At 53.9% G+C, this 24,463-nt stretch overlaps 1 protein-coding gene across 1 annotated transcript in view; it reads left to right on the top strand.

The window, feature by feature from the left end:
* Positions 1–24,463, top strand: part of PLXNA2 (plexin A2) — a 232,718-nt gene that overhangs the window by 5,437 nt on the left and 202,818 nt on the right. Inside the window, exon 2 of the mRNA XM_040263761.1 lies at positions 21,511–22,778. Within this exon, the coding sequence (XP_040119695.1) occupies positions 21,591–22,778 (1,188 nt within the window). The 5' untranslated portion in view covers positions 21,511–21,590. The remainder of the gene's footprint in view (positions 1–21,510; positions 22,779–24,463) is intronic.

The following is a 24,463-nucleotide window of genomic DNA, read 5'->3' as shown; positions in this document are numbered from 1 at the left end:
GAAAGGAGCATCTCTTAGGATCTGATGGTGTCAGCAGGCCGGAAAGGAGCGTCTCTTAGGATCTGATGGTGTCCTCTGATATTTAATCTTGGTGCCCCCTTTGGCTCACGTTTACCTGGGGTCAAAGAGGGAGGGGAGGGAGGAGAGAGCAAGGAAAAAAGAAAAACAAGATAAATGTATCATGTTATGAAAGTCTAATCCTGCTTTCCGTTGGCTAAAATTACTTTCGGTATGAGAGATAAAAGGCAGTGGAGTCACCCTTGCAGAGTTCAGCTTGTCTTCGAGAAGGAAGTCGGGGAGAGCTCGCAGGGCCAGTGGATTATCCCCCCTGCTCTGCCTGCCCCCACCCCCCCAACAAAAGCATGTGTTCTTTCTGCAGCTTTGAGAGAGGGGGCGGAGGCCCTGACTAAGGCACCTTCACTTCTTCTCCATGCTGTCTGGGGAGTTAAACTTTTTGTATCTTTGCATTTACAACCCTGCCTTCCCACCTTGGTTTCTTGTTTGCATGTGGAGGGATGGGGAGGGATAGCAGAAAGAGGAGTGGAATAGCTCGACAAACTCCAAGTGCAATCTTCACGTGCAAATCATTGCCCTTGTGCTGAACCAAGACAGAAAGACAATGAAACCTGGAATCGGAACCCACTTAGGTTTAATCAAGTAGAAATTGATCATTTAGGCAGTGCCAGGAATGTGTAACACCCAGTACCAAGACGAAAATATAACGGACCCTACCTTCAAGATACTGCAGCATCCTGGGGGGAAGGAAGATGAACCTCCCCTCCCAGAATTTCAATAGGAAAGTAAAGGCAGAATGGAATTAACAGTATGCTAGGGGGTCAGAGGGAGTGGGGGTGCAGAAGTTTCCCCTTGGCTCTTACCAGTGGAAGGTGCAGGTTTTCCGGGAGGGAGACTGCGATGCTCGCAGTTCCCTCTCACCCTCTCCCCTTCCTCAGCCTCTCTGAGCTACCCCAGCCTTCTTTTTCCCCCTATGGATTTTAAACTGACACCACTATAGTTGTTTTCTATTAGTCAACATCCTAGAGCGAGATCTCCATTGAGCACCCTCCCAAGGGCTTTGCACTGTGTATTCTATGTAAATTGCATCCCTTTCCGGTCTCCTGGAGCTGGCGGCTTGGACTCCACTGTGCTTCATCAGGAAATGTTGTTACTCATCTGTATTCACATTGAAGTGTCCAGAATCCTGCTGTTAGCGCACGCACTTTTGTCTGATGGAACCCATTAGAGGGAACCCAGAGAAAATATATTCGGATTTCCCCCCCCTAACCTTGACTGAGCAGGAAAGCCCCCTCCAAGAGCCATCTCTGCCTTCTGTCTGCCTCCTGGAGAAGGACTCTCCTTTAAAGGTTCTGTCCACAGAGAAGGCGGGGAGGATTAAGGGAGGGAGGTTACAAGCAGGCGGATCTCACTTCAACTTGAAAACTTTCTCTAATCCCATAATGGAGGGCAGTGTTCTGCTTGTACCTTGACGTGTTCAGATCAGATTTGGGGTGCAGGGAGGCTTGGGCCTGGGATGGACAGAACCAGGGGGCGTGCTTAGACTTTAAGAGGCCTTTGAAACCTTTAAAAGTCTATGCTTTTGAGAAATACGTGTATGTGTGTGCATGTGTGTACATGTATTTCTGAAGAGAAGGAATTTGTAAGCACGCCCCCCACCCCTGCCCGGTGTAAAGAACCACTGAACTCGAGGCTCCAGGAGCTTCCTTGGCTTCAGTTTCCTCTTGGTGCTCTGGTGGTGGATGGTATAGAGGCTTCGGGTGAGGAATTGTATCCTCAGTGCCTGCCCTGCGTCCCCAAGTGACAGGTGACTGACTCAGAGGAAAGACAAGAGGTTCAAGGCCCAAGGCTGGAGCACCCAGGTGTGGTCATCGCTGTGCAACCATGGACAAGTCATGGCACCTCTCTGGGCAGGAGGCAGGGCAGAGGGTTCCTGCCTTGAAGAGGCCAAGGGTGGAAGGTTCAGGAGCAGAGGAAGGGCTGGGTGAGAGAGCCCTGACTGCCCCGTGGAGGCAGGAGGGCCAGCGGGCAGGCAGAAGTGACACGAGGGGACATTGCCGCTTTGAAGCGGTTTCCTGCTCCGTGAAAGCGAAAGCTCTCAGCTGGGCTGGGTAAATATTACGTTGGCCTCTGACCTCCCACCTCCCGTGACCGCCCCCCACCGCCCCCCCACCACTGCAGCTTCCCTTTCTTTTTTCCTGAGCTACAAAGATACCTGAGGGAGAAGAGGCTGCTTTCTGAACTCGGGGTTCTCAGTGGAAGCCCTTGGCCAAAGCCAGGCGGGAGGGCCAGGCTCCACCGCTGCGCCCAGCCCTGGGAGCCCAGGTCAGCCAGCCCTGCAGGGTCTGAGCCCCTGCTCCACGCTGGAGGCTGGTGATTTTTCCAGGAGAGAGGCAGTCAGGGTTTCACAAGCCCCTGAAAGGACTGGGGCTTTCTCACCTCAGCCACCCAGACCTTCTTGGCAAGTCCCTTGACTCTCTGTGAAATTAAAACCCACAACCACTAGGGTTTCAGCCAGGCAAACACCCCCTGAGGTTTATCCGGAAATTAACAGAATTCAAGTCTGGCGCCCCATTCCGAGTGACCCCCAGCGTGTGAAGCCCTGAAGGTTCTGGGCCCAAGAACCTAGCTGTGAGAGGCTTCGAGAAAACCATGGGAACAATTTGTGAAACTGGGAAGTCACACCTGGCACCCGTCTTCAAGATGCTGAGAGCAGCTAAGAGGGGTCGGAACAGATGGTCAGGAAGAGGCTAGTGTCAGGTTAGGGTCCTGATGCATGAGAACAAAGGGCCTGCCTTCACACTTGTGGCTCTTCCATCTTCCTGAAAGCTTTCTCACCTGTTGACTAATGCTCACCCTCCATTTGCTCCCAGGTCAAAGAGGGAGATACGAGGGAGCCCCAAGACACTCTGGGAGAATGGCCTCCTGCCCCTCACGCAGCACCTCCGTTTCTTCATGTGTATAGTGGGGATGAATTCTTTCCCTGACTCTCCGAGCACCCTCACTTGCCTTTGTTTCTGGAGCTGGGAATGGGAAGATAATGTTAAGGGATTTGGAAAAACAACAATTGTCATAACGTGCAAAATAATTCTAAAAGTTAGAGCAGAAATACAGCCAAGCTAGAGATTGTTTTCCCCTCCCCCCACCCCCTCTGAAATTTGTTTGGATTCTGATAAAAATAAGATTTTATTTAAAGAAAATCTGTGTGCTAAAGATTTGTATAGAGAGAAATAGATGAAGAGCTTAAGACTCAGTGGAGACTGGAAACTGAGAACAAAACCCACGGTGATCCTGGCACCCAGGTCATATGTGTGGCTCTGGGTTAGCACTAAGCCGTGGGGATAGAGTTTGAATTCCGAATTTGCTACCCCTGGGGCTTTGATGTCTTCACATCTAAGAGCAGAGATTTAGGATACTGTCACAGAACTGACACGTTGGCATTTTCCTGGGAGTCAGCCTCCAATGAAGGGCAAAGGGCAGAGTTCTCATGCTCCTAGCTGCCTGCCTGCAATCAGCTTACATTTGTCTGCAGAGAGAGCTCCTAGAAGCGTGGATATGAATGGGATGGACACAGCATGTTAAAGCACTTGCAGACCCTGGGGCCCAGGAACTAGATCCCTGGGCAGAGCTGACCCCTGGGCAGAGCGTAGCAGGATGTCGGGGGAGAAGCTGTCTTCTACTAGCCCAAGAAGCTCCCCCCACCCAGCCCTCCCTACTTCAGCGCAGAGCCTGGCCCTTTGTTGGAAACAGCACGGGAGGGCGGATGCAAGCAGAGGGAGGCCCGTGCCTTCTGCAGCACTGCCTGCCCAAGAGCCAGAGGTGAAAAGAGGGTGACAAGGTGCCTTGGGTTTCTTTTCCAGAATGTTATGAAGAAAACCACTTGCATTGCAAGAGAATAGGTGTTATATGTAGAACACTTGAGAAACGTCTAGTGTTTGATAGCAACTTTTCCCCAGGTCCACACAATAGATGCAGAAGCTGAGTCCAGCCTGGGGGAGCGGATTGTCACCCAGCCTGGCCAGTCGAGCTGTGGAGAGAGTGAGGAGGTCCGTCTGCCCCAGCCAGGCCCAGCACACATCTCCACCTGCCTGTGTGGGAACTTCTCTTTCCAGCCTCTCATGCCTCGACCCTGTGCCCCACCACGCCTCTCTTTCTTGGGTTTGAGCAGGTGTCCCCGAGGCTGGACCTCTCCCCTGCTTTGCCAGTCCGCCAGCCCTCGGGCACCCCCGCGCTTCTCTGTGGCACAGGGCAGTGTGTGGAGAAACCACTCCCCCCTGTTAAAGACTCCAGCAAGCTTTCCCCCATCCACAGCAGGCCTTGCTATTTGCAGAGTCAATGGCCCTGGCAAAGCCCAGCTCTCCCCTCCCTCCCCAGAGGCAGTGTGGGCACTGTTTGCGTGGCGGTCTCTATAGACTCGGCATTCACAGCTTGGAGAGGCTGAGACAATGACCCGAGCAGCTGTCTGCAGACGGAGCTGGCTGGGAGACTGCCGGAACGGGAGGCGGGAGCCGGGGCCGGCCGGGTTTGCCCAGCTCGCACCTGCGAGCTTTCTCAGGCGGCCGTGGTGGGCCCAAAGGCCACAGGAGGCGGGGCTGGGATCCAGCGGACCTGGCCCAGGCCACCTGACTGACTCCTGCCACGAGTCCCCAGCCTCCCGGGCCAAGGCTTCCACTAGCCGTGTAGTCACTCTGGGCATGGAGGGACAAGCAAGGCCCTGTCTTCTGAGGAAGCAGTGGCCTCTGCCCTGAGGACAGGAAGCGGAGAACACCTGTCCAGGTAGGGACAGACAGGCCACCTCCCCCAGGGGCCTGCCCAGGCAGAAGAAAGGTTTTGGGTTTTTGTGTGTGTGTGTGTTTTTTTTTTTTTGCATTACTTGCAAGGAGGCTGAAGTTGGCACAACGTAATTAACTTTGTACAAATGTTTATCAAGTACCTGCTATGTGGCGGGTATCATGTGAGGGAGGCAAGGCACTGTCCTGGCTCTTGAGGAGCTTCCGGTGTGGCAAGGGGAAAAAGGGAACACGCGCAAATAATGGTCGTACAAATTAAGTGTTGTGGGAACACAGGAGAGAGAAATCAGCCAGTCATGTGATCCAGGGAGGGAAGGAACTCTGCATCCACGTGGGGGATTCAAGCAGAGGTTGGAAGGAGATGACCAGGTCTCCTGTGGAGCAGGAAGGTGGAAGAGGTGATGGCCGAAGTCCCCACCCACACCCCAGCGCTCTCGCCCTGGGTCTTTCTGTTTGCTGCTCGGGGAATTCAATGCAGGAAAAGGCTCCTTGGAGAAGTGAGGTTGGGTATCAGGTCGGTGAGAATGACTCGCAGCTGCTGGCCTAAATTCCACAGTAAACAGAGCCGGGTTTCACACCTTTGGCCCCACCCCAGGACTCCCCTCGGAATAGCGTGCCAGGAAGGCTGGAGGACTGGGATAAGCCCTGGCCTCTCCTGGAGCCGGAATTGTCCTAATCATGTCCGAGTGAGCCCTCTGTCTACAAGCAGGGGCAGAGCTGTGTGCGTGGTCAGCTCTCTGCCTGCCCAGCTCCAACTTCTAATCACTGTCATAAACAGGACGGAAGCAGCTGCTCACTCCAGTCTATTATCAGCTTGGTTGGAGACAGAGAAATTTAAATGACAGTAAGATGCTTAGCAAAGAAACGAAAGTCGGTGTTAAAAATAAAGAAAACGAGACAGCTTGTTTCATCGAAATAGAAGGGTTATTAAACAGCCCTGAATTAATCAGTGATCTGCCAGGGCTGGGACTCAGAGCGTGCGGAGCCGGGATAGAGAGCTGGAAAAGACAGGGCAGTCAGAGGCAGGTAGGGGCTGCCTGCGATCTCGGGCCAGCTGCTGGGACCGCGGAAGCAAGGGTCTTAGCAGGGGAGATGGCAAGTATGGGTTTTCTCCCCCACAGATAAGAGCAGGTCGGGTGGGGAGGGGACTTTGGCACCCCAGCCTCTTTGCCTGCAAAGCCCTGTTTCTGGATTCTTTTCACCTGCCATACCTGCGCTAGCCCTTGAGCCATCTCCAGTCCTCGGCCCCTCCCCGGGACTGGACAGGAGCCAAGTGGCTTTGGGTGGAGGGCTCCTAGCTAGGCCTCTTCCTCTCTCACAGGGTGCCCCCACGAACGCAGGTCTGACTTGCGCTCCTCACACTGCACGCCCATTCCGGAAAGCTGGTGACAGTGTGTGCTGGGTGTGGCCAGCACCTGCCCGGTGCAGGGATACTGACCTCCAGAGTCGGGGGTCTGTCCTTGCTGGTATCACTTGGTGGCACCTCTCACTCCAGGCAGCAGAGCAGCAGAGAGAGGGATTAACTCCAGGATCACGTCCAAGGCCCACTTCCAGATCAGTGCTTTCTCCAAAATATTTCACCTCAAGTCTGCCCATGTCTGTGAAGTGGTTTTGCTGCGGCCCCTCTCTCCTTCACGGGCTTGCCTGAGCAGTGCATTAACAGGATGTTGTTCACTCAGTCGTGTCCAACTTTTTGCAACCCCATGATTCCCTGTCCTTCACTATCTCCTGGAGCTTGTTCAAACTCACGTCCACTGAGCCAGTGGTGCCATCTAACCACCTGTCCTCTGTCACCCCCTTCTTCTCCCACATTCAGTCTTTCCCAGAATCAGGGTCTTTTCCAATGAGTCGTCTCGTCACATCGGCCAAAGCACTGGAGCTGCAGCTTCAGCATCAGTCCTTCCAGTGAAAATTCAGGGTTGATTTCCTTTAGGATTGACTGGTTTCATCTCCTTGCAGTCCAAGGGACTCTCAAGAGCCTTCTCCAGTACCAGAATTCGAATTCTTTGGTACTCAGTGTAGGTGAAATTATTAGTTAGCTATAAGATCGCTACACAAATGCTAGTTTATACTACAGTGGGGTCCCTTGGAGACTCAGGACAAATGGAAAGGAAGGTTTGCCAGAGGGTGTGGAGTGGGTCTGGGGAAAATAGACTTGCGGGCACCTGGGCGGGGCCCCGGGCGGGAAGGCGGGGCCTAGCATGTCCTGAGCACATGTGGCTCCTGAGGGCGGCCTGCTAGATCTTGAATTAATCACTCCAGGAGAGTTTTCTTTGCTCTTTGACCTCAACATTCTTTCTCCTCCCGCCTCCCTCCCTCTCGCTTCCCTCCTGGCTGTTTACCCTTTTCCAGGCTCCTCTCTCACACCCCATTCATCATCGGGGCCCAGATCCTCCCTGGAAAAGCCCTCTCATCTCCGGCCCAGGTGGCCCTGTGCTGCCCCGGCCTGTGTTTCCCTCTCTCCGCTCCGGCACAGTTTTCTCCCCGGCCGTGGCCAGCTTCCCCTATAACTGTGCCCTTCACTTTTGCTCACCGCTGTAGGGCCTCAAAAGCCCCTTCTCCCCTCCCCGCTCACCCAGATGCTCAGGGTCCTCCAGGCCCAGTGCGTCTGGCACAGACTAGCCCCGTAAGTGAGCACATCTCTGCCCAGAGTGCCCCTGGCCCCGCCGTGTCCACGGGTCTCCTTTATCCAGCGCCGCTGCAGTTCCCCTCCTCCATGTGAGCCTGAGTGCGCCTGTTACTTAAGAGAAGCTGCTTGACAGCTTGGGATCTTTTCTGCCAAGAGCTCAGAGCCTCAGACAAAGAGAGTAAAATAATAGAAGCTGAAGGTGGGGAGGGACAGGGTTGGGACACAGCCTGCTTAAGAAGCTTCCTCATAAAAAGGAGTTACAGCTTTTTATTCAAAGGCAGCTGTTGGTTCAGAAAAGCCCGGGAAAGAAGGAGAGGTGGAGAAGATACTGGAGGGGAGTTCCATCTATTGTGCTGACCAGATCCCAAGCATGGGAAGAGCCCCCGCCCCAAATGTGGAGCTCAGCCCGGGCAAGCAGCTCTTAGCTCTCTCCTTTTTTCCTGTAGACCAGCTGTCCTCTCTTCCCCTTTCCTTCTTCTTTCCTGCCAGGGGTACCTGGGTGAATCACCCAGAGCCCAAAAGGGGCCCTTAAATCTCTCTCAGGGGCCTGAGAGGAGGGGGTGAGGCCCAGGGCAGCGTGAGGCCCAAGGGCTGGAGTAATGGCTACTAGGTACCAGCAGCACCCAGGTCCTCCCCAGAAGCCTGGGTCCCCAAGCTCCATGCACAATAACCACCCCATCACCTGCGTGAGGCCAAGGCTTCCTTTTCGTCACCACCACTCAGGGCAGCCATTGTTGCCAAGGAGACGATGCCCTTGCAAGTGTTTCTCCAAAAACAGAAACAAGGGTAATTGGTGTTTATTCAAAACCGTAGCGTTTGCAAAACACCTCGTCTATTTTCTCACTGATTCTCACCACAACCCTGTGAGGTATCCTTTTAACAGTTAAGGAAAGTCAAACTCCAAAAGGTTAAATAACATGTTCAAGGTCACTGAACTAGTAAGTGGTAGAGCAAGACTTGCATCCAAGTCTACTCCCAAAGGGCTTCCCGGCTGGCTCAGTGGTAAAGAATCTGCTTGCTAATGCAGGAGCTGCCGGAGCCGAAGGTTCAGTCCCTGGTTTGGGAAGATCCCCTGGAGGAGGGCATGGCACCCCACTCCAGTATTCTTGCCTGGAGAATCCCATGGACAGAGGAGCCTGGTGGGCTACGATTCATGGAGTCACAAAGAGTCAGACAGGACTGAAGTGACTTAGCACACACTCACATCCTACCGTAGTCTTCCCTCTGCGTCTGCCGCCACGTGTCACAGTGAGCTTGACTTCCTCATAGGAGAGTCCTCCTCCGAAACCTTCCGGGGGGAGTCTCACCCCACCCCCTCTGCTCCTGATCACTCTATGCTGTCTGCTGGCCACTTATGAGTGTGTGTGTTTAATGTGATCGATGATAGTATATGTATAACTCGTGGCTTTGGCACTCTCTTGCCAAGGCTTTTCCTGCACCAGTCCTGTCTGTAGGGGGCGTTCTTCAAAGGAGAGCTGGCATCTTCCCACTCTGCTCCATCCTTTTCCCCACCTTATCCACCTGGCTAGTGACATTTGCTCATCACCCAGTGGGCCCAAGATGAACCGCAGCCAGGATCCTTCCCAAATGGTTCACTCTCTTCACTGCTGCCCAGTGACCAATTATGACAAATAATTGAGGCAAGTGTGTTATTCCACCATGGCTTAGAGCAGCCTAGCGGGTGAGGGAAGCACGTATGCAATCCCCTCCCCTTTACCCTGCTCTCCACAAGTCAGACTGAGCACTGCTGCTGGTGGTGCTGCTGCTAAGTTGCTTCAGTCATGTCCGACTCTTAGCGACCCCATGGACTGCAGCCCACCAGGCTCCTCCATCCATGGGATTTTCCAGGCAAGAGTACTGGAGTGGGGTGCCATCGCCTTCTCCGAGACTGCGTGCAGTCTTGAGTCAAAAGTCTCATGCTAACCCTGCACAGATGTCAAAGACCTCTACTTCGGTAGGAAGGTAGGACACGGTCACGTGAAAAAGAGGGCCGACACTGAAGTGCAATGTCTGCTAGAAACAGCAATTTCTAATGGACTTTGGAGAAGAGACGGGTGCGTGTCTAGAGGCTTCCTGAAATGCTGAAGGATGGGCAGGATTTGGATAGGCCAAGAAGAAAGTGGAGATGGACATTCCAGAGATAAAACTGTGCGAGGTGTTTTGGGGACTCAGCAAATGAACAAGTTCGTTAGGAGTGGAGTCATTATGGAAGAGGTAGGGAGAGCCAGAGAAAGATGGAAGAGCCAGCTTGGGAGGACTTGAACTTGGGCACTTAGCAGTCCCAGGTCTGTCTGGGCAGCAGCAGGGAGCCGAGGAGGGTGTTTCCATGGGTGGATATCATCCTTTGGCCATATGCCTGGCAAAGTCAGTCAGCGGTAGTCTTCTGACGCACAGGGGATGAAGCAGGACAAGGTGCGTCTTGCAGGAAATCCTCGGCTCAGTCTTTGATGCCGGTGGCTTTCACCGTAGCCGGGGGCGTCCACCAGGGTGGGAAGCCTGGATGGTGACTATCTTTCATGCACATTTTCAGGGAGGCAGTGCAGGGTTGCTGGTGAAGAGGACCACTCTTCTGAACTTTGGGAACCCCAGCTTCTGGAAACAGCATTAAAAAAAAATGCACCTTGATCTGGCACTAATGGCCACTTTCCCTGACGCCAGGACAAGGAATCAGCAATGGGGAGTTCCCCTGGTCCCTGGAGCTCTTTCAGTGGCTGCCATGGGACAGAAAGCAGGAGGGTCTGCAAGAGAAACAGCAAGTGCTCTCACCCAGGGTCTCCTGGGAGCGGTTAAAATTCTTCAAGAGGAGAAAGGCAGGACCACTTCCCAGAGAGTAAGTGGCGTGTAGGGCCAGTCCCCTGCCTGAGCTGAGATGAATGTCCAGGGCTTTGTGTTTTCACTTTCCTTGCTCTTTCGCCTCCTCCAACACCCCCACCCCGCCCCCACTGCTGAGAACTGGAGGTGTGTCACTCTTCCTTGAAAATAAGGCAGGTAATGGAGCATAATATGCCCTTAAGTGGAGTGACTGTCGTTTGTTAAGATCTAACCCCTTAGTCGGGCCCTGTGTCCTGCTCTCTTGTCCCATTTCTGTCTCAGAGTTCCTGGCTCTCCCTTGTACAGTAAGCATGGATGAGAAAGCAGGAGACACCCTGCCAGGCCTCTCGGAAAGATCTTTTGGAATTTCTCTGAAAGGTGACTGCCAGCCTGCAAACCTTTTGTCACAAAGCACCTCTGGACTCCACCTTGTAACAGATAACTCAGTCTTGGCCACTCCACTTTCAGCCCTGCTTCCTTACCCAGATAAAATGGAACCTCAAGGCTTGACCTTTAAAGTCCTTGCCAAGTCTTGTTTAACATCCTCACGAGTCTTCCTAGACCAGGGACAAGAGAGTTTGGTTGAAAAATAACTTGTAAACACATCTCAGTGATGTGAAAGGGTGGGGAAAGCATGGGTGTCAGTAAGTTCTGCATCCTAGCAGAATGATGCTAGTTACTCAACCCTCCTGAGAAGATAGGACCCTCCCACCATTTTTTTAATCTGTGAAATGGGGAGAATAATACCTATCTTGCAGAATAATCATAAAACTACCCATTGCGTTTGCCAAGAATCTAGCAGTATGCCACATAGCAGAAGGTTAATAAATAATAATAATAATGATAGCTGCTCCTCTTTATTATTTTTGCCATCATGGAAATTTTTATCGTCCTACTATTCATGGCCCTTCAGTTTTGAGGTCTTCAAACATGAATTGGGATTTGACTTAGCAAAGCTGGATTCCCACTTTTATTCCTTTGCCAGACTTGGGAAGGGGCCTGAAAATGCCTCTTCCTGTCCTTTGATTTCAAAAGGCCTACCCACAGAGCAACCCCACCACTGGGGTGGTTTGGATACAGTTCAGCTGGAGTCCGGGGACCAGTGGGGTAACCTTTCTAGGGCCCCCATAGTGCAGAGGGCAGGCATACTCCCAGGGCACAGCTTGGAGGCTCAGTGCCCTGCTAAGTCACCGAAATTCTTTCTGCCCCCGGGGGTGAGGTGGTCACAGCCAGGCCAGGCCGCGCCATTCCCCCAGAGGGGGTTGAAGAGGGCAGAGCCCACGGAAGGGGGACAGGGAGGGGTGGCTGGCTGGCAGCTGCTTGAAATTGATGGCTCTTGTAGTTTGGTTTATACCGTGGGCCCCTCTCCACACTGCCCGGGGGGCGACCTTTAGATAATAAAGGGAATTCTGGGAGAGCTCTGACAGGCCCGTGACATATGGGGCAGGTCTGCAGGGTCAGGCAGTGTATCTCCCTGCTCCTGCCCCCGGTGTAATGAATCTTGTTTTGACTTGGCCGAGCCAGCCCAGCCAGCGCCCCAGAAAGGAGCCCAGCCCCTCCCTGCTGCAGCCCTTCAAATCAGCGCCTGTCTTTGGAACCCCTTCATAATGCAGGGAGACAATTCCAAACTTTGATAGCCTGTGAGCGGAGAGGAGAAACACGGCGTGTTTTGCTAAGGCGCTGGGAGAGCTGGTGCGGTTTCCAGGGCTCGAGGACAGCCCACTGGGAGACCTGGGAGAAATTAAAAACAACAGTAACAGAAAACCCTCCCCGGGGTGAAGAGGCAGGGCTCCCTGGAGGACAGGCCGGAGGAGGATCTGCGGTGGGAATGGAGCGATGTGGCTCCTGGGGCCACAGAGTATCCTCGAGTGTCCTTGGGGTGGGCAGGCGACACGTGGACTCTTCCGGGCTGGAGCAGAAGCGGACGGGGGAGGCGAGATGGACTGGAGCCCTCTGCAGGAGCAGCGGGAGAGGGGAGAGGTTCTACTCCCGCCGGGGCCAAAGCGGGCTCAGGGGCCCTGTGTTTGCCTGGGTGAGAAGGGAAGCTCGTCTTGCCGTCCCCAGTTCTCACAGAGACCCAAAGGTGCCTTCATCTCTAGGACTGTTGGCCCCGTGGTGGTTTCCACCCATCCCCCTCACCACAAACACCCTTTTCTTTCGAGGAGTAGGTCCCAAGCCCAGCCAGTGGAGTGCATCGCTCCTCCTGGCTACAGGAGTTAGCGAGGACTGCTGTGGCTCAGCACCACCCTGGGGTGGCCTAGACACCGGGGGTTAACGGCCTCCTGGAGGTCTGGAGTCAGGGTGTGGGCAGGGCTGTGAGGGAAGGCACTGTCCCGAACTCTCTCCTTGGCTTGCAGGTGGCCGTCGTCTCCCTGTGTCTCTTCACACGTCTTCCCTCAAAGCCTATCTGTTTCTGTGCCCAAATGCCCCCCTTTTTGTAAGGACACTGGTGCATTGAGACATAAGAGATGTGGGTTCGATCCCTGGGTCGGGAAGATGCCCTGGAGGAGGGCATGGCAACCCACTCCAGTATTCTTGCCTGGAGAATCCCGTGGACAGAGGGGCCTGGCGGGCTGCAGTCATGCAGTTGCAAAGAGTTGGACACGACTGAAGTGACTTATAATGCACACGCACCAAGCTAAATATCTAATGTTAATTCAGTTACCTCTATAAAGACCCTGACAACAAACGCAGTCCTGCTCTGAGGTCTTGGGGATTAAGGCTTTGCCATATGAATTTCGGGGTGCGTGTCAGCAGGGGCACACCTGAGACACCTGCCTTTCATGCCAGGGCCCAGCCCTGAACCTCCCCTGCCCCCTACCTTGCCCACGGTGCCATCTAGGGGGCGGAGAACATGCCCCTGCCATGCACTCATGGAGGATGCGAGGCACCTGCCTGGCCCCCTCACCGTCTGAAATCTGGGTGTTTCCCTAACTGCTGATCAGTGTTAGGGACGCCCCCACATCCCTTCACTTACTCCTTGGTTATTTGAAACTGGATCAGATTTATCCACCTGTGGAAAAGAATGGCGTGAAGGAGAAGCAGGGTATCTCCCTTCTCACAGTGAGAGGAGCAACTTTCAGATGCTACCGAAAGTTGCCTTGACACACTGCGGGGGGTTGGGGGGGGCTGGGGAACACAATGTTGTCTATTTCACTTTCTCAGAAAAGAGGCCCAGAGGACATGTAGGCAGAGGCCCGTTTTCCTCCTCCTCTCGTCTCCCCTCGCCTCCTCTCTCTTGCTCTGGGGCAAGGTGTAACCACTTAGCTTCACAGAACAGCCCAGAGTCTGGGGGGAAAAATGACATTCGATTAATGAAGCAAATGCAGCTGGTACAGCAGTGACGTCTAAATTGTTCCTCTGGTCCTGTTATTTTCTGTAGGAAATTCTGCCTCTCCCCACCCCACTCCCTCCCCTTTTCCCTTTAAATCGCGTGCATGAAATACGCTAATAACAATCTCGGGTGTCTGTGCCTGAGTGACAGCTGAAATAAGAAAAAGACTAATCGTACCTCCTGCAGCCCCGTCACATGGAGATTAAATGAGTCTCTCCCCCACCCTCTCCCTGCCCTCCTTCCCCTCCCCCCACTTTCTCTCCTGGTCTCTTCTCAATGAGAATCATGGGCATTTGAATAATAATATTATAGACGCCATCAGGGTGACAGTGGGGGAAAAAAATCAGCTCAAACCCATGATTACTCCTTCCATCTAATAATTATTTAAATACCAGATAACTCCTTTCACTCTAATTGAGGCCTTTCAGCTGTCGGCATCACCCGGGGCCTCTGTGCGCGCCCTGGCGCTCACCTTGTGCTACCCAACGTGCCTGGACTACCGCGGAGGTCGCTGTTCGACAGAGTGACGCTCGGAGTCCTGGCATGTACAGCCATGCAGATGACATGCGTGTGGGTCCTTCAGGAGCAGTCCATTCACGAGAGGCAAGGCAGGGCCCCCCGAATTTTGCTGTGAGAATATTTTACTCTTGTAGATTTTGATTCATAGAAATCCTACCCTGAAGGCTGCCTTCTTGGGTCATTGGAACCAGTCCCCTGCCTCTGGATAAGCGTATTCCTCAACAGCTGTCAGGAAAACTCACTGTCAGAAAATTCCATAATTTCCTTGGCAGGATTCCCTGAGATCCTCTCTGGATAGGATGCCTGCTGGATAGCTCACTCCCGTCCCTTCTGCTCTATTTCTGACTCTTTGAGAAAAAGAAAGACGCGGCCCGTGCTGGGACACACGTGTCCTGTCTGTGAGGTTATCTGCAAGCCCGAGGAAGATGGTACAGGATGCTGTGGGAGCTCCCCAGTCTCAGTTCAGTTCAGTTCAGTCGCTCAGTCATGTCCAACTCCCTGCAACCCCGTGAACCGCAGCACGCCGGGCCTCCCTGTCCATCACCAACTCCCAGAGTCCACCCAAAGCCATGTCCATCGAGTCGGTGATGCCATCCAACCAGCTCATCCTCTGTCGTCCCCTTCTCCTCCTGCCCTCAATCTTTCCCAGCATCAGGGTCTTTCCAGATGAGTCAGTTCTTCACATCAGGTGGCCAAAGTATTGGAGTTACAGCTTCAGCATCAGTCCTTCCAATGAACACCCAGAACTGATTTCCTTTAGGATCGACTGGTTGGATCTCCTTGCAGTCCAAGGGACTCTCAAGAGTCTTCTCCAACACCATAGTTCAAAAGCATCAATTCTTCAGCATTCAGCTTTCTTTATAGTCCAACTCTCACATCCATACATGACCACTGGGAAAACCAGTCACAGTAGAGGAAGCCTCCTCATGTGTGATGACCGCCTGGGCCTGCCTGGGCCTGGAGGAGCTCACTCCCCTGACACAGAGGGGAGCTTTGTGTCCCTCTTTTCCCCTGCCCCTTAATCCGCACCCATCGAGTCTGCCCTGCATATCACCTCCCTGTCCAGGCCCAGTGCCAGGCCCACCTCCACCATCACTGGGCCTCCACCATCAAAAGGCATCTTCTGTGCCCCCCAAACAGGGCAGCCTCGAGGCTAAACGTAACCTGCCCCCAGGACCACTTTGCTCACAGCAGAGGAAGTAGCAGGGCTCTGCCACAAGGTCTGGGTTCTGCTGGCACCTGCCTCCAAGTCACGGTGACTCACGTTTGACAATTTGTTTCCTCTCCATGTGTTTTGGCTTCTTCGTTTGAAAAAAGGGAAGTGGGTTGGAGTCATCTTAGACTTGCCTTCAGCACCAGCCTGGAATCCCTGCTTTAAAGGCGCCACATATTAGGAGGGTCAGCCGAGGAGAGGACGGGCTTCTCCCTGCCCTGGGAGAGGAAAGGGCTTTGGGTGAAGCCCAGGAACAGCTGCTGACTCCTCTGACTTCACAGGCCTCGTTTTCTGTTCATTTTCAGTTCAGTCGATCAGTCGTGTCCCAACCCTTTGTGACCCCCGTGGACTGCAGCACACTAGGCTTCCTTGTCCGTTTTGTTTTATTGACGTATAGTTGATTTTATTATAGCTGATATTGTGTTAGTTTCAGGTGTACCGCAAAGTGATTCAGTTATATATATATTTTTTTCAGATTCTTTTCCATTATAGGTTATTATAAGATATTGAATATTGCACCCTGTATATTACAGTAAATCCTAGTTTATATATTTTAGTGTCTGTTAATCCTATACCCCTAAATTATCCCTGCCCCCCTTCTTTTTCCCTTTAGTAGCCATAAATTTGCTTTCTATGTCTGAGTCTGCATCTGTTTTGTATATGGATTCCTTTGTATTACTTTTTAGATTCCACATATGTGATATCATTATAATATTTGTCTTTCTCTGTCTTACTTCACTTAGTGTGATATTCTCTAGGTCCACCCACGTTGCTGCGAATGGCAATATTTCAGTTTTTTATGACTGAATAATATTCCATTGTATATGTGCACCGTATCTTCTTGACCCATTCCTCTGTGGATGGACACTGTAGTTGCTTCCACATCTTGAAGTGAAGTGAAGTCGCTCAGTCGTGTCCGACTCTTTGCAACCCCATGGACTGTAGCCCACTAGGCTTCTTGGTCCATGGGATTTTCCAGGCATGAATACTGGAGTGGGTTGCCATTTCCTTCTCCAGGGGATCTTCCCAACGTCTTCCACGTCTTGCCTGTTGTAAATAGCGCACAGCCCCACTCCTCATACTTACTGTCTGGATTCTGGCTTCTCAGGATCCTGGCTGTGTGAGCCACCTAGTTGGTGCAGTTATAATAATAGACACCTTTACTGTTATTGTGCTGAGAAATATCATAGCCTGGATGATGTTGGTGATGATGGTGCCAGGAGGAGCTGCAGATGGGCCCAAGGGTGGGAGCTCTGGCATCAAGAACTTTCACTCAGTTTAGCAAAATTGTATTCCAATGCTAACTCCCCTTCCTGCCTCCTCTTCTTTCCTTTTGCAATAAGGGAGGCCAATAAGGCATAGAGGCTTGTGCTCCCAGATATCCTGAAAAAGGCAACAGAACGGGTTGTGGGGAGGAGAGAATCTTTTGCTGAGCTGAGCTGGAAATGGTTGTCGTCTCGCCCCTGCTTCGCCCCTGGTGCCTGCAGCATCTGATCAGGAAGGTATTAGATGCCTCCTCTAGCTGACACCAACACCTGCTTCCTGAGGCCTCGTCGGGGAGATGGTGTCACCAGGCCCTCGAAATGAAACATTTAGTGACTCTTGCTTCCCAAAGAAGTGCCTCCCCTCGGCATCAGTGCTCTGAGCGCTCTGCGGGTAGAGCTGGCATCCCAGGGCGGCGCGTCCTTATTTGAGACTTGGGATGGCGGGGAGGGAGGCTGGTAGGAGAACGGCCACTCAGCAAGTGTGGCTCTTGAGAACGCATGTGGCACAGCGACTTCACAAACTAGACAGAGAGAGGAAGACGGACAGGAAGGAGGCATCATGGAGAAAATCCCCAAGGGTGACACTCGGGGTGAGGAGGAAATCCTAGATGTACAAAATCACATGCGTGTGCTCACTGGCTCCTACCAAATATAAGGATGGACACTTTATTCTAAGACAGACCGTGGGATGGACAGAGATGAAAAGGTGGGACTATTGACAGATGGATTACTACGGATAAGGCTAAGGTATCTTGGCCGTTTATAATGGGCCAAGCATTGTTCTAAGCGCTTTATGTGTATTAAATGACTTCACCATCATAACCCTATGAGGTAGACGCTAGTGCCAATCTCATTACATCTAGTGAGATAGCATCAGAGAACAGCTATGTACCTTGACCAAGTTTACACAGCTAACACCTCTGTTTGAATCCAAGCACCTAAATCCAGAGCTTATAAGTCTCTCCATCACACTACATGGCATCTCATCAGAGGCATAGAGGTGGGTACCCTTCTCCCTTACCTTGAACTCAGACAGGACCAACCAGACCAGACCTTGCCAACCAGACCCTTCTTTGGAAGAGCTACCTGGTAATGTCAGCCTTGGCATTGAAAGACTGGGGCTCTCAACTCACTCTTGAAGCCTGTTTGTCCTTGTGAATTCCAAGGTGAGATGCAAGCGTCCCTCCACCCCTGCACTTCAGGGAACCCCGTCTCCTCTTGACCCTGAGGCCCCAGTACCTGTGGCTCCTACGTGGACCACCCTTGAGCCCCGTGGAAGGAATCTGTGTGGCTGGTCCCTGGGAGCAGTCTGTCCCAGAGTAGACGCTAATTGAGAAGGAAGGGGAAAACAGTACAATTACTGGTCTGTTGAGACCTCTAGATTTAACCAGCCCTGCCAGGCAGGACAGAAGGACCTCAGCTGTTATTGCAATTATTGACTCTAGAAGCTGAAAGAAGCAAGTCTCAAGATACCATTTTGTCTGAAGGAAGAAATCTTACCAACTGGTTATGACATCCTTTGTTTTAATAGCATTCTTTAAGATCAAATAACATCCTTTATTGGTTAAGAAATAGGCTCGGGTTGACGCTGGAGCAGCCTAAAGCCACACAACTCATGTTGACACAGGCAGGATTTGAACGCAGGTCTCTCTGGGTTCCCCACTCTGCCCCCTTCCCTAGGACTCTGTGCCTTCTGGACACTAGGCCAGTTTTCCCACTCACACTTCAACTCTTGGGATCCTGTACCTCCACCAGGCTCCCTGCAGGCTGCAGAGAGCCATGCTGGGACTTGCGCAGTAGTGTGCTGGAGATGATCACCTTCAATCTGTTTCCTTTTCTCTGATGCACGCCTTCACCACGCCAGGGAGGGCTGGGGCTCAACGGGCTGCCCGCAGTGTTCATTCCCATGGAAAGGAAGAATATGCGCGAAAAGAGAAGTCAGGAGGTCTGGCAGGATTCCTAAAGCGCAGTCTCTTGGGGAGGCCTCAATGATAATAATAACTGGTATGAGTTAAGCATTCACTGAGTGCCAGCTCCCATGCTAAGAGGCTTTCCCGCATTATCTCATTTACTCTGATGACAACCCAAGGGGTCGGTACCGTCATTATCCCATCCTACCAGAAAGGGCAATGAGACTGGACTTGCCCAAGGTCCCAAATTTCTTCCTGAATTCTGCCTGACAACAGAAGCCACTCACTCTTCAAACCGTGTCTCTGGAGGATGCCTGGCAGGGCGGTGAGACAATTCATCTTAACCTCACTTGGTGTCCTCTGGCTTCACCTCTGCTCCTGGGACCGTCTCCCCCCAACCATGGGCTAAGCATGTCTGTGCATGTACGTTGTGGGGCAGGCAGGGGTTCTCTGCCCGCGTACTCAATGCCAGAGTGTCTCAGAAATCCCTGCCCAGAAGGCCAAACCCCAAGTGCATCATGATGGCAACTATAATCCTCTGGCGGGAGGCAAACAGGGACACACTGCCCTCCACCTGTAGGCAAACGAGCTCTCCTGCCCAGAGAATGGGCACGCCCAGCCAGAGAAGGGGCGCACACAGCCCAGCTTCCTGCAGCTCCCTACCCAGATGGAGAATGTGAGGATTCTGTTATTTCCTTTCTGCAGCTTCTCTTGAGGAATTCACGTCCGGCTACCGGCCCCAGGACATAGCTAAAAATAACCTCCGATTTTCAAACCGAAAGCTCTGTCCGTCGGGGAGGCTTTGCCGGTGAGCACGTGGGGCCGGAAGGGCTGTGTCAGAGCCCCTGAGGTCAGCCCGGGCCTCATGCCGCTGCGCCTTCCTCTTTCCAAGGAAGCCCGGGGCCTGTTGAATCACCCCAGAACAGCACCCCGATGGAGCCTCCTTGGAGGCGAGTGGTCAGGTCGGGCCCACCTCTGGCACCATGGGGGCTCTCAGGCGTGGGAGGCACAGTTACGGAGGACAGGGGGAGTTTCGAAAGACACGGAGCAGAGAGCACGTGGATCCCTCAGGGGGCATCTATTCGATCCCAGATTCCAGCCCCGTGTAGCCAGGTAGGGGATAAATAAAGGGATTCAGGACCCTGATGCTGGGAAAGATTGAAGGTGGGAGGAGAAGGGGACGACAGAGGATGAAACAGTTGGATGGCATCACCAACTCAATGGAAGTGAGTTTGAGTAAACTCAGGGAGTTGGTGATGGACAGGGAGGCCTGGCGTGCTGCAGTTCATGGGGTCACAAAGAGTCGGACACGACTGAGCGGCTGACCTGAACTGAACTGGACTCTCCTAGGCTGCCTTGGTACAGAGAAGGCGATGGCACCCTACTTCAGTACTCTTGCCTGGAAAATCCCATGGACGGAGGAGCCTGGTGGGCTGCAGTCCATGGGGTCGCTAGGAGTTGGGCACGACTGAGCAACTTCACTTTCACTTTTCACTTTCATGCTTTGGAGAAGGAAATGGCAACTCACTCCAGTGTTCTTGCCTGGAGAATCCCAGGGACGGTGGAGCCTGGTGGGCTGCTGTCTGTGGGGTCGCACAGAGTCAGACACGACTGAAGCGACTTAGCAGCAGCAGCAGCAGCAGCCCGCCTTGGCACACGTGCTCCATCCTGGGCCTGAGCCTTTCCACTTCTGCTGCCTCATTACCCAGACTTCTGTCTGGACTTGTCCAAGAAGGTTGCCGGCTAGTCTGTCCAGCCGGGAGAAAAGACTTCTCTGCTAGAGCTACCACTGTCCCCACCTCCCCGATAAGTCAGGAGCAGGCAGAGCGATGGGAAGGCTCCACCGTCTATCCCCTGCCCACCACTCTCTGAAGGTCTGCAGGAGCCCCACCTTGCCCCTCTGGGTGGTGGCCGGCACGCCCCAAGCTTTCCTGGAATAGTAGCAAAAGCTGCAGAACCTGGAGCTTGGGAGGGCAGAGAGGGAGCAGGGAAGTCAGGGCAGGGGACTGACTGGCAGGGGCGGGCAGCCTGAGGTTGATCGTGTGGAGCCTTAAACCATCACGGAGCCCCAGCAGTGGCTGCCATGCGACTGACCTTCAACTCACTTCCCTTTGCTCCTCCCCATGTCTCCCAAACCCAGAACTCTCGCCAGGTGGCTGAGGCTGGACTCAGCCAGCCAGTCCCCATGAGTAAGGTGGCCGGCTCCACACTGGACTCGACCTGCAAAGAAGGCAACAGGGTCCCTGCTTACCGGGGAGGCAGTGGCTGACATCCTCCCGACCCAAAGAGGAGGGGTGGGTGGTTGCCCTTTCCCTGGGGACTCTTCAGGCTCCTGAATAGCACCCGTGGGGGCCCCAGGCCTAGCTCACTCAGAACAAGTTTTCCCTGCTAACACTGCAGGACTCTCTCTAGAGAGGACCAGGCTGAAGGGCAGGGAGAGGCAATATTAGGTGCCCAGCTCCCGTCCTTCCTTCCTTGTGGGGGACGGAGCATGAAAGAGGAACCCAGCAGTGAGAGGGGGTGGACGGCTGAAATAAGAAGGAATTTTATTTGGGACACCAGATTCGGAAGGGAGAGCCTGGGAGAGGGCCTCCCTGACCACTGGTGTTTCACAGGCTGGAGCGTTTTCCACTGGACTGGGAGCGAGCAGGAGGAAACTGGCAACTGGGTGGGAAGACTGGCCTTAGTCCCCACACTGGGATTCACTGGCTGCGGGGACTCGGTCTGTTAACCTCTCTGAGAGGTAAAAACGATCTCTGAAGAGGACAGAAATAGAGATGCTTTGTAAAGTTTAAAAAAAAAAAAAAAAAAAAAAGCATTTTACAGTGTCAAAGCTGGAGACCAAAATAGATAATAGGATTCCCTGAACATCCCGAAGAGGGAGAATGTATGTTAAAAATAGAAAAACCCAAATACAGAAGGAAGAGGCTCACAGAGCTAGCAGGCGCTGGGACCTGGGTCAAGCAAGCCGGTTCTCCAGGGATTTGTTTTCTGTCTGACCGCTCTGCCTCTTGTGTTTTGCAGAACCATGTGAGGGCCAGGCCGGGGAGGCAGAGTTCGCGAGAGATCGGAGGCCCTGTGTCCTGGCCCTCGGCCGGCTCAGGATGGAACAGAGGAGGCCCGGGCCGCGGGCGGCAGACGGGGACGGCTGGCCTGTGGTCCTGCTCTCGGCCGTCTGCGTGCTGCTGGCGCCCCAGGCGGCCGGCGCGCCCCAGTTCAGCACCTTCCACTCGGAGAACCGCGACTGGACCTTCAACCACCTGACGGTGCACCGCGGGACCGGGGCGGTGTACGTGGGCGCCATCAACCGCGTGTACAAGCTGACGGGCAACCTGACCATCCAGGTGGCTCACAAGACGGGCCCGGAGGAGGACAACAAGTCCTGCTACCCGCCGCTGATCGTGCAGCCCTGCGGCGAGGCGCTCACGCTGACCAACAACGTCAACAAGCTGCTCCTCATCGACTACTCGGAGAGCCGGCTGCTGGCCTGCGGCAGCCTGTACCAGGGCGTGTGCAAGCTGCTGCGGCTCGACGACCTCTTCATCCTGGTGGAGCCGGCCCACAAGAAGGAGCACTACCTGTCCAGCGTCAACAGGACGGGCACGATGTACGGGGTGATCGTGCGCTCCGAGGGCGAGGACGGCAAGCTCTTCATCGGCACGGCCGTGGACGGCAAGCAGGACTACTTCCCCACGCTGTCCAGCCGCAAGCTGCCGCGCGACCCCGAGTCCTCCGCCATGCTCGACTACGAGCTGCACAGCGACTTCGTCTCCTCGCTCATCAAGATCCCCTCCGACACCCTGGCCCTGGTGGCCCACTTCGACATCTTCTACATCTACGGCTTCGCCAGCGGGGGCTTCGTCTACTTCCTGACGGTCCAGCCCGAGACCCCCGAGGGCATGGCCATCAACTCGGCCGGGGACCTCTTCTACACCTCGCGCATCGTGCGGCTCTGCAAGGACGACCCCAAGTTCCACTCCTACGTGTCCCTTCCCTTCGGCTGCACGCGGGCCGGGGTGGAATACCGCCTCCTGCAGGCCGCCTACCTCGCCAAGCCCGGGGACGCGCTGGCGCGGGCCTTCAACATCACCGGCCAGGACGACGTGCTCTTCGCCATCTTCTCCAAAGGGCAGAAGCAGTACCACCAGCCGCCGGATGACTCCGCCCTCTGCGCCTTCCCCATCCGCGCCGTCAACCTGCAGATCAAGGAGCGCCTGCAGTCGTGCTACCAGGGCGAGGGCAACCTGGAGCTCAACTGGCTGCTGGGGAAGGACGTGCAGTGCACCAAGGCGGTAAGGAGGACGCCCCTGGCACACACCCCGCTCAGGACACGCCTGCCCCCAGATCCCCTGCAGGAGGAAATGGCAACCCGCTCCAGTATTCTCGCCGGGAAAACCCCATGGACAGAGGAGCCTGGCAGGGCTACCGTCCATGGGGTTGCAAAGAGTCAGACATGACTTTGCTACTGGACAACCCAGACCATCGCAGCCTGCAATGAGAGAGGTGGCAGGCCCATGCACTTGAGCTACGTTTGTTGATCCTGCGGAATCATTCCGTATATATCCCATCCAGTGTCGTGAGCGCTGCCGGCTTCAGCCGTGAACCCTGCTACATCACGACCTGCCCTCATGGAGCTTTTGTGTGTGTGTCCACGACTTTTGCTCAGTTGTGTCCGACTCTTTGCAAACCATGGACTGCAGCCCGCCAGGCTCCTCTGTCCATGGGGATTCTCGAAGCAAGAATACTGTAGTGGGTTGCCATGCCCTCCTCCAGGGGATCTTCCCAACCCAGGGATCGAACCTGGGTCTCCCACACTGCAGGCAGATTCTTTAACGTCTGAGCCACCAGGGAAAGCCCCTTACTCACTTTGTTAGTGAGGCAAGACATAGAAATACATAAAACGGGTAGTCTCTCCAGTGATGACAGTTGCTGTAGAGAGAAAATAAAGCGGGGAACGGGGAGAGGCAGGACCCAAGAGGATTGTTTCATTGAGAAAGCAGCATCTGAGCAAAGAATGAGGAAGAGCCAGCTGTGTGGGTATCTGGGGAGAGCGTTGGAGAGAGTGGGCGGGAACAGCAGTACAGAGAATGCCTGGCAGGCCCCGAGCAAGTGAGGAAGAGCGAGGAGACCACTGCAGCTGCACCACAGCATGTGGCAGAAATTGTGGCTGGAGAGGAGGCCGGTCAGGGGTAACAGGGACCACGTCTTGCCCACGCAGGGCCCTGCCGGCCACAGTGAGGGGTAGAGGAGGCAGGCAGGTATGTAGGCTGGACAAGCCGGAGGAGGGCAAAGGGGGTCACGCGTGACTGATAGGTTGAAAGCTAGGGAAGAAGAACCAGGCGTCCCGGCAGAGGGAAAGGAGGAGAGCAAGGGGAGTTCAGAGTCCAGACCTGAGGGTGGAAGAGACGAGGAAGTCAGTGGCGAGCCCTGTCCTGTGAGAGGATCAGAAGGCCGCCATCTCGGTGGTCACCACGATCCATCAGTCTGTCCATCCATCCGTCATGTCATCCATCTATCTACCCTCCATTCTTCCCTGTATCCCTCCCTCCGTCCATCCATTCAGCAAGAGGGTATCAAAGATCTCTTGAGTGCCCAGCACTGTACTAGGCACTGGGAATGCAGACATAAAAAAGACATGATCGTTACTCTCCAACGTGTCATAATCCAGTGGGCAAGAGAGTGAGAGATAAAAATAGCAAGCAGCGTCATGCAGTGCCAAAGAGTTTGGGATTCAGAGTTTAGATTCCATCTGTGCTACTTCCCAGCTTCAGAAGTAGCTTAGTGTGTCTACATCATCATCTGTGAAGTGGGACTCATAATGCCTACCTCACGGGATGATCAGATGTGGCAAGATTAACACCATGCCCGGTGTGTTAGGCTGGCCGTTATTAGTTAACTGTTATGCAGTGTGACAAATTCTAAGATGGATTTCTGTGCAAAGTCCTGTGGACACGAGATCTGCAGCCTGGGGATCAAT

The sequence above is a fragment of the Oryx dammah genome, unplaced genomic scaffold (assembly GCF_014754425.2).
Source record: "Oryx dammah isolate SB20612 unplaced genomic scaffold, SCBI_Odam_1.1 HiC_scaffold_21, whole genome shotgun sequence".
Taxonomy (NCBI): Eukaryota; Metazoa; Chordata; class Mammalia; order Artiodactyla; family Bovidae; genus Oryx; species Oryx dammah.
The sequence above is the reverse complement of the archived record's forward strand: the minus strand, read 5'-3'. Positions and strand labels throughout refer to the sequence as shown.